The 9988-nt window shown below is 45.1% G+C and overlaps 1 protein-coding gene across 8 annotated transcripts in view; it reads right to left on the bottom strand.

Annotated features, from left to right (window-relative positions):
- Window positions 1–1361: 1361 nt before the first annotated feature.
- The window catches only part of APLP2 (amyloid beta precursor like protein 2), a 48230-nt gene continuing 39603 nt past the window's right edge, over window positions 1362–9988 (bottom strand). For 2 of the 8 annotated variants that reach the window (XM_075774552.1, XM_075774557.1), the window contains 7 exons: window positions 9667–9766; window positions 8921–9091; window positions 8255–8290; window positions 5274–5356; window positions 4376–4450; window positions 3757–3912; window positions 1362–2960 (listed from right to left, as the gene is read on the bottom strand). In XM_075774552.1, coding sequence (XP_075630667.1) covers window positions 2859–2960; window positions 3757–3912; window positions 4376–4450; window positions 5274–5356; window positions 8255–8290; window positions 8921–9091; window positions 9667–9766 — 723 coding nt within the window. In that variant the 3' untranslated portion in view covers window positions 1362–2858. The remainder of the gene's footprint in view (window positions 2961–3756; window positions 3913–4375; window positions 4451–5273; window positions 5357–8254; window positions 8291–8920; window positions 9092–9666; window positions 9767–9988) is intronic. The other 6 variants (XM_075774553.1, XM_075774558.1, XM_075774559.1 and 3 more) reach the window with 3 other exon arrangements.

Here is a 9988-nt window from a genome sequence, read left to right as displayed (position 1 = left end):
CTGATGTATTTATTTTGCAGGACTAATAGAATTTATCAAAGGGGGAAAAAAAAAAATCTAATACCAAAATTAAATTCTGAAATTCAACCCACAGCCTCTGTAATTTCTTTCTTTTTCAGGTCACCCTACCTGAGGGGGCAGTTCGAGAAACAGCTTTGGACCGAAGATTTGCTCTGGCATCATTTAAATGAAATTTACAGTTTAAAAATCAAAACCCTTTCCCAAGTAGCTGTGACAAGCCAACAGACGGCATTTTCTAGGACGGCATCTGTTCTTTCCTGCAGAGCCTGAATAATTTAACCAGGAGATGGAAGTTCCAGTGGAACCAAGGAGCTCACGTTTAAGGAGAAACAGGATACACGGTTGTTTCCTATTCAAAACTGCTAAGCCTTCATGTTTGTTCCTACCTCTTCTCCCTCTCTTCGTTCAGACCCCTTGGGAACCGCTGAGATCAATGCGAAGGAAGATTAATTCCGTCTCCTGGCCCTCTAAATGGCAACGTCTCTTCGGTCATTTCACCGAGACGTGAGAGAGGAGGAATTTGCGTTTGAGGTCATACTTCAAAGAAGGGAAATAGAAGAGGAATGACATAAGGGAGCAGAGACAGCTGTGAGCTTTACAAGCTGTTAGTTTTAGGTGTTCTGGAAGAGAAAGTTAAACCAAACAGTCACATTATTTCCCTTAGTAAAACAAAAACACTAGAAGGGATACAGCGAATGCTAACCGTAGTTAGCCAATTACTGCCCCAGGCTCTGCACGTCCTCAAAATATTTCCGATCTGGCCACCCACAACAGGAACTGTCGAGGAAAACACGCCACTGTTCGAGGCCTGGCTTTTTCAATGCCCTTTTATCTTTGAATTTGAAGATTTCCTGCAGCCCCTCTTCTTCTGTCCAACCCTATTTCTAAGACTCTCGAGCAATACAGGCTCCGAGTGTGAAGCCAGCACAATCACCGTGCTACCCAAATCCGCTTTCCCACCGCCTGGATCCGTTCCTATGGCTCCCTAGGAAGCCGTGCCAGCGGCCACCTTCATCCAGGGAGCAGTTCCGGCATTTTTTACTGCCGCAGAACCATTCCAGATGACAAAGAGCAGCCACAGCTCTAACTGACCTGCGCTCTGGCGTCTACCGGCTGCAGGATGTTATTCAGGAGTCCCAGCATTGGTTTAGCATTGTGTCTCCTTCTCTCCACAAAGGTCAGAGGGATCTGGAAGCACCACAAAAGACTCTGGGCACGGCTATACATTCCTAATACCAGCACGTTCCTTCTCGCTGAAGGTGGACAAAAAGACAGGGAAAGGTCTCGGCAGGAGGAAAGAGAAACTTAAGCGAGCCCGTGAATAAAGAGAAGAAACGATCTGGAAGTTAAAGTGTTTATTGATGTGTTTAAACTTTGTACATTCCCCACAGACCACACTAAGGAGTTTGCAGGTAAATCTGTGCATAGTGGGAAGAGACACGGAAGGGGGAAAGAAAAAATAAAGTCACAGGAAAAATAGAAAAAATACACCACAGGTTACCAGAACCTCCAGATTTAAAAAAGCCGTGAGCATTAACACCAACTATACAAGCATTACAAAGACATGGTGGTGAGTGGAACAATACCCCTTTTGTTCTTCTTGGGGCCTGTGCATCCAATTTCCCCTAAAGCAGGCAGTATCCCTTTCCCAACTTACCCCTCCCTTAACCCCAGTTAAGCGAACTGCTGGTTTAACCCCAGTTGCAGCCAACTCCACGTAATTCAGCTCCCAAGGTACTGATTTATTGCAGTGATTTGTCATTTCTGGGCAAAGACCCAAAGCCGTGTCTATGGCCCAACATCACCGAAAGAGATGCAAAGGCTCAAAAAACCCGCATCTCTTAACTACTTACCACATCGGTGAGGCAGGAGAGCTGGGGAAAATTAGAAAGTAGTAGCAAGAGGGGGGACTGTTAATGCCAGGTGAGTACTGAAGGAAACTGGTTCAGAACGGAGGATTCAAATCCAATACCGGGAACTTCCAACTCTAGAGCAGAACTGAATCTGGAAGGGGAATGTGCAGACCCCAGTATGCACAAACCATGTTCTAACATTCCACTAGAATAACTATAAACAGAGATGCTAGAAGCCTTTTAACTCCTTGCCTCCAGGGAGTCTTGATTCCTAGAGCCCAAACTGCTAAGCAGCAGGGTGCACACCACTGGCATATGAGGATGGGGTTTTTTTTCTTTTTTTTTTTTCTTTTTTTTTTTCTCATTATAAGGATTTCTGTTAGTTACCATTCCCAATTGCTTCCTTGCTTAGGCTGTCATAGTTCCTATCTCTAAATTAATCTCTTTGCAACTCCCAGTGAAATTGACTTTAAAAAAAAATTAAAAAAAAAGGAAAAAAAAGAATACTGCTTTATATATAAAAGCCAAAATGACTGAAGAGCCACAACTGTCTCCTTTTTACAAGGTGGGCTGGTACAAATGACCCTCAATATACAGGTGGTCTATCAGAAATAAAAATCAACATTTCCCATTTTATATATATATAGAGCTTGTATCAGACAACAGTACAACGGAACTGGTATTTTTCAGATTATTAAAAAAAAAGAAAACTACATCTCAGTCAAATATCTGCAATAGATCCATTTTTCCCATTTAAGGAGATTTATATATCATATTGTTATATTATCATTTCTTCACCCATTTAAAAGAATGGAAATTGCAACTCTACAGTAGTAATTATAGTCTTAATGATCCAGGAGTTCTGAATGTAAGATGAAGTCCTCTCGAAGCAACTGTTGGTCAGTAGTTGATCCAAAACGCTGGACCCCTTTGGCCCTCCGCCCTGCTCCTTTCCTGGTCAGGGCTGTTGTATCTTCATCTCTTTTATATCTGCATTTGCTCCAGGTATTTGTAAGTGGGGTTCTCATAGCCGTGGTTTTGCATCTTGCTCAGATGCCGCTCTTCTGGGGTAAGCATCGGGTCAACCTTTAGAAAGACCGGATGGTTACTGATGAAAGGAAGCACTTACAGGACAAGAACCAACAGACAAACGCTGGATAAAGACCGTGGCAAGCAGTAAACAGCGGGGGGGGGGGGGGGGGGGGAAGGTAAGCCACAAAAAAATACTTCGCTTAACAGAGTTCCTCATTCGGGTGCTAATGCCTCCTGCCTGCCCTTGTCTCTTCGGGGATGGTCTCCCCAAATCTATAATAAGTTCTCTAGCGTTACAAATTTGGGATCTGCTTCTCTCATTAAAGAGGTCGTTACAATTTCACATACCGGTTGGGCGAAGGGGAAAAGCAGCTTCCTCCAGACTCCATTAAGTTGTCATTAGAAACATGTATGCTGGGAGCAGAAGGAAGACGGAGGAAGGGCTTCTCAGCGTTCAGCCGATCGCGCTGTCTTAATAGTTGTTACATTAGTTGGGAGGACAAATTGCTCTAGATTGACTGACTGACTCCCCTGCTAAAGATATCTCCTGCAAAGCTCATTTGCTGCTAAATCCTATCCTGAGCCAGACAGGGAAGCCTAATTGAATTCCTTGTGATAAGCGAATACGACTGTGAAGTGACAGGTCCCAGCATGGCCTGCCCGTGACTGATACCTGCATGCTAATAAGCAAGCCACGAAGATGTCAGCATCTACAGAGTTAAGTCCCATTGAGCTAGGAGCAGAGTGTTGATGGCTTGGCAGCGACTGCCATCTTCGCCCCCTACACACAACATGTGATTCAATGCTGACTATTTTCATCCTCGGTTACGGAGCAGGAGTTGTTTCTCACCTCCACGATTCCATGGCTGATGGTCCCATACTGCCTCTTCCTCAGCATCACCAAGCTGATGACTATAACAGTAGCTATGGCAACAGCAATCACCAACAGACCAATAAGGGCGCTGCTGCTGAAACTGAAGTCATCGCGAAGGGAGTTGTCATTATCCTGGAGGGAAGAAAACAACGGAGCGGGTAGAGGAAGAGCCACGGGGGAGATGCACTGCTAAATGCAAACCTAAAAGGCGGCCACCAGTAAGGTCTTCAAGTATCTGTGGTGTCAAGACATGACTGATTACACTAGAGAGTGTAAATATTTCACCTCATATTATCTCACCAGAAGGATAATGAACACACAATTGTTCCCCCACTTAGGCACTCTGGTCAGGCACTGACCCACACCGCTTTCCTACCCCACAAAACACTTTTTTAACTAAAAAGTCAGGGTAGCATCTACGTGCGTTTAGTGTTTACATCTTTACGCAGCAATACTGTACTGCATTATACTCTGCGTGACTTCCCAGAGGAGTGTCAAGGCACCAAACCCCGGGTGCTCACTAACACGCAGGAATCGAAATCCAGCTTTAGGAATTTGCCAATCGCTCAGCTAGACTCGGTAGCCACCTACGTACCGGCTCATCCACCAGCCCACCGACACGCTCTGCGTTGAAAATCATTTCCTTCACATCAAGGGTTTCATCAATTACCTGAAAGCAGTCACAAAAGCGTTTTATGAAAGGCGCCATACAAAACAGGAGGCAGAAGAAATACGAAGGCAGACAAGAGACCTTTAATGAATACTAGCAAAGGCTCAGAACCACCTACCACCTTTCCCCTGCTCTCAACAGTGTGGGATGTTGTCCATCTTTTAAAGCCACCTGAGAGAGCTCTGCAACCATTTGGACATCCAGACTACCTCAAACTACATAACCAATTTAAAAACAAGGCACTTGCCTTGGATGCAGCACGTCTGTCATGCCAGATCTAACCTGTGGCTTTAAAACAATTTTGAAAGGAAACTTTCAGAAGGCGACTTTTTTTATTTTAAACGCAGGGAACTGAGGCAAGTCGGCTGCCACTCTGACCTAGTGGATTCTTTACCCTGTAGATAGAGCCAATAGCTACTGGGCCGTTCACCTTCAGAAGGCAGTAAGGCCTTTCCTACCATGAAAAATAGGTGAGAAGATGGACGGAACACACCAGCATTTGGTGTGTTCAGACAGCAAACTACCTAGCTGAAATAAAGGCCTATCAAAAGGTCTCTGCTTGGGAAAGCAGTTACTAAATCAGATGCTTCTCCAGCTCAGACTGCCAAAGATCTAGATCTTTCTCCTTCCCTCACGCTCCCACCCTTCTGATGCTAATCAGTATTAAGAGCCTACAATAGTCAGAAAACTGACTCCCCCACACCATATGGATAATGAATACACTGACATTCTGTAAGCAGGAAGGAGACATGGAAATAAGCCACTGCTATTAATTAGTGTCCATGGCAGGCTTTGCTTTACAAAATAAAGGTGGAGGGCTCACCACATTTTCATCCACTTTGTTCTTGCTGTTAATCACTTTTTCTTCGGCGCCAATCAGCCCATCCAACTCAGTCATGCCAGAACCTGCACCAAAAGAGCAAGGCAGGGACCATTAGTCAGCCTGCAGAGACCTCGAAGAAGGGTTACCTACTCTCTGTTCTGTAGAGCTGCCATGGCTCGCGTGTTTAACCGCACGGACCGCTGATTATTAATCTGTCTTCATGCTGTTGTGTCAGAAGGGGAGTTCATAAGCTACGCTACAGTGACAAGTGATTGGGGGGGGGGGGCTGTTAATGAGGGGAAATGAGGTGGCAATGAGCAGACGAGACTCACCAAAAACAGGCTGAAGTGTAAATCCAGCAACACCATACCGTTTGTTAAGTGCTGCTGTTAGAAGGTCCGAGGCAAACATAACACAAATTGTGAGCACGCAAGTTCCTTTCTGCATATGTCACCCCAAGCCGCCACCACCTCGCTGTGACCCCCATGATGGAAGCAGGCAGCTCCTCTCTGCCGAGAGCCAGCGCGCAGGGAACGCTTTCAACCTCACGGTCAGCATCACCCATTCTTTTGAAATCAAGCACATCAGCAAGTGCCTCGGGAATGAGAATTTCAAGGTCACCCAGCGCAGCTCTGTCATGAGCTGCTGTCCCCTATCTGGCACGGGCCCAGAAACAATAAATCCCAGGGCAATGGAGGAGCAAAGAACTACACACCAGCCTTTGTACTGGAACATCACTCACCCATTTCTAGGCTGAAACTAGCACAGGCTCAACAGAAGAGTATCAGTTAACACAAGGCAGCTGCTCTGCATAAACTGTTTCTGCATAAACTGTTTTGATCCGAAGTGTTTATAAATAGATCAGATCAATAACAGAAGACACCCAGACCTAACATACCAATAGCAAGCCAGGAGAACGCCAGTTTCCATGATCCCTAGGGACAACCTAACATCCTTCACAACACCCATGCCTCCCGAATGCAAAAGCAGGGGGACAGCAAAGTCTCAAACCTACAAGCAGGGCCTCTCCAACGAGGAGCACGAGGTAGGGGAAATATTACTACAGCACTTAACACTTTGCCAATGATTGCATACACCTCTCCACAAGCTGCTGAGCTTGCAGGTTGCCTAAGACGTTATGTCAACTGCTGCTGAAATTGGCAGCGTGTTCTTTGATGAGATGCAAGGAAAGGCTACTTGGCTCCAAGGCAAGTCTTTACAGTGACAAGCTTTTACTGCCTGAAAATGCCAAGGAAACTAACGATTCACTCCAACTCCTCCCAAAAGAAGCATCTTGGGTTTTAGTGCATCCCTTTTTCCTGTACACTTCTTTGGAGACAGTAATCAGATTCCAAGCACGGCCAAGACTGCCAGTCTGACTTCTCACAGCTGTCGAAGCAGGTCATATTATTGTGAAAGTCAATGATTGGGATTTTCTGGAGAGACTAGCCACAAATAGTTTTTAAGAGAACTCCTGTGTCAGCTTTTGGCCTATGGCCGCTTTATTCAATTCTCAGGCGCCAACGCAGCATCGTCTCCAGGGCGGGGAGTTCAGCCGCTGCACTGAGCTTTGCTGTTAGTCACAGAGTGCTGTACCAGTTGTACGTAGCTCAAAGGCACAGTTTAAAGTCTATACTTCCCAGGGCAAAACACAACCCCTACGCACATAAACACCCCCAAATTCCCTAGCAATTTCCTCGTGAAATTCAATGAAAAGGGAAAGAAGGGGCAAGTACAGGATATCATCTTTGTCCCCAACTCTTTCTTTTACCCACACGGGAAGACAACTGGCCTATACTTATCATCTATAAGTCGAGACAGGAGTCATCAAAAAACCCCACAAAAGCCAAAACCAAACTAAAGACTGTCCCATTTCTTTCCAGAGCGGCCAAGTACACTGAATTAGCTGTACACCGTTCCATAAGAGGGAATGAAGGTGATTTACATTTGTAGCAAAACACCAATAGTGAGAAGAGTTTCAAGCTATCTGGCCTTTGCCACATTACAAAAAATGTTTATGTTCGCATTGAATGGTTATTAGCAAAACCCTTCAGTCTCCTTTGAGATTCTGCACAACATATTTGGAATCAAAGGCAGATAAAAATGCTGGGTTTGCTCCCCTCACATAGCACATGTGCCACTGCTCTGCAAGAGCATTTTAAGAATTAGCCTTCCACTTCTACTTCAGAAACTAGATCTGCGGTAGCAGATCAGACAGGCCTGATCTTTACCCGAGACTGTATTGCTAAGAATGGAGTTAAATTAATGCCAATATTTCTATGTTGCTCTTAAAGCCCAGGCAGCCCCTTTTTAGCCAGGCACCGAGCTGCTATAGAATTAATCATGAGCTAAAGGAGGAATGAATAATCACACAGGACTTTGCTAGTACAGAGAGATGCTACATGTGAAAAGGGGATGCCAAGGAGACCACAAACACAAAGAAGGAATTTCCCAATTTACCTGTCCCAGATCAGCTGCACTCTATAATACCTATGAGGACATTTAGCTGGGAAATACAGCCTATGTCTGTCAGGGCACTCTCTTTCCTAGTTCAGCACTGTCATTGGGTGGTAAGGACCGATTCCACAGCAGGCAGAAGAGCCCCCAGACTATCTACCATCAGCACTGCAAGGCCTATTTTGTGAAGTGTCGAACACGAGTGCACAGGAAGAGATGCAAAGTACTGCATGGTTGCAGGCAGACTGTAAGGCCCACATTTCTTGAGAGCAAAGCAGCTACTCCATGCGCTCAGAAACACCTTGTGAGCCCATCAGAGAGGAACGTACACGATCAATTAGATGTTCAGACTAGCTCGTTTCTTTAACACTAGGCCTAAACAAGCAAAATCGAAAGTTACTCATCTAAATGAGAGCAGGGAAATGAAAGTAAAGGTGAGTATGAAACTAAAATGAAGCTATCAAACACACTGAGAAGGTAGGAGAGTGATCGAAAGCACTGTGAGGGAGCAGCTTAGAACCAACCTTTTTTCATTGGATGGTACAAATCCGGCTGAGGATCTAGCAGGAGGGAAAACAAAAACAAAAATAGCAGAGAAAGGAGATTAAGAGAGAAAGGAAAAAAGGTTTGCGCATGATTTCTGACTCAGACCTGGGAAAAGCTTTTAGTCTACAGCTTTCTTTAAGCTCAGGACTCTGTTCAAGCATTTTAAAAATAAATATGCACATGCCAGCTGTCAACACCCAATGTTACAAAAAATAACAACAGATATATATTTAAAAAAAACCCAAACAACCAAAGACAAAAAAAGGAAAAGAATTCCTGCAAGCCTTCAGCAGGTCATGGCACAAAGACTTAACATTACATGAGAGCATTTTGGTTAAAGACTGAAAATTAATTCCAGAGTCAAGCCACACAGTAAAAACCTAACACTGCCTTCAGAATGGAAAGAGATAAAACAATTTTGCAAAGGGAAGAATCAGAAAATCAAGACGGCGGCTCAGTGCAAATTACTAGCAACACCACCTCTTTCCACTGTGCAGAGTCTGAGGGGTAGTACTGGGGCGAGTGTTTACTCTTAAATGACCCAAAGGGATGGAGCTTTCTGTGCCACCGAGCTGAGCCTAGCAGCTAAGAAAATGCGCCTGCGTTCCGTAAAGCCAGTGAACCCAATTTTCAGTTCCACATACCTTCGCTTTCAGGCAAGGCTGGGAAGGTTTTCACCTGGAACGGACGGAAAGGTTTGCCCTCCAGGGGAATTTCTTCGCTCTCCTCGGAGCTCACTCTGACTTCCACCTGGGATTCAGAAATGGAGGATGTGAACTGATCCATGTCTGCACGTTGCTCCTGAAGCAGCTCATCTGAAAGGAAGAGAAGGAAGTATTATACAAACCGCATGAAGCCTGGCAGGAACAGAAAGGGGCAGATGGTTTGAACCTAGCTGAGGCAGGGCTGCAGGGGAACGCTGTTCGGAGCTGCCAGGTTATCTCATCTTGCATGCTCTGAAGTCTCATCTGGAATTCTCAGTGAAGGCGTTGGCTAGAAATACATACAAATAACGGCCAGGGGGTTGATTTGGCAAGAGGTTTTGGAAAGATGGGATTAAACTCCTCTGAAGCAGGAAAGCATCTGCTGATTTTTACAGATCTTTTTCATTTCCCTTTGAGAGACAGCTTTGCTATTCTGCATGTTGTTGACTGTTTTTTTTAAATGGACTGTGAAAGTTCTTAGGAACAAGCTATTCTGACTGGCTATGGTGCAAAACCCGAAGAATATCTGCCCTGCGGCACCTAAGCCTGAGCCCAAGTGCTTGTTGTTGATGGCATAGCCTCAAAAGGAGCTAGCAGTCCTTCTGGAGCCCACTTCGTTTGATATAAAGGCTTGATAGAAAAGGTCTAACACTGCGGCATGGGAGCTGGCACACAGAGACACTCACCAATCTCATCCTGGATTTCTTCAGCCACATATGGCACCTTGTAGAGCAGAGACAAGCTTTGATTCATCCGCTCCTCAATCACATGGAGATGTGTCATCACCTGCAAACATACAAGAGTGTGTTGGAGTAGGCAAAGACTGTCAGTCACTTGATTGGTACTGGTACATCACTTGTTTAAGAAAGTACCTACTGCTGGTGGATCTGCCATGACAGACAATAGAATGGGACACAGGGCCATTTAGTCCAATTCTCTGACCAACGCTAACACATTATGCTTCACTGGAACTGGCAGTTTGTACACAGCACTCTCAGTATTTTGTGA

This window comes from Balearica regulorum, chromosome 23 (genome assembly GCF_011004875.1).
Source record: "Balearica regulorum gibbericeps isolate bBalReg1 chromosome 23, bBalReg1.pri, whole genome shotgun sequence".
NCBI lineage: Eukaryota > Metazoa > Chordata > Aves > Gruiformes > Gruidae > Balearica > Balearica regulorum.
The sequence above is the reverse complement of the archived record's forward strand: the minus strand, read 5'-3'. Positions and strand labels throughout refer to the sequence as shown.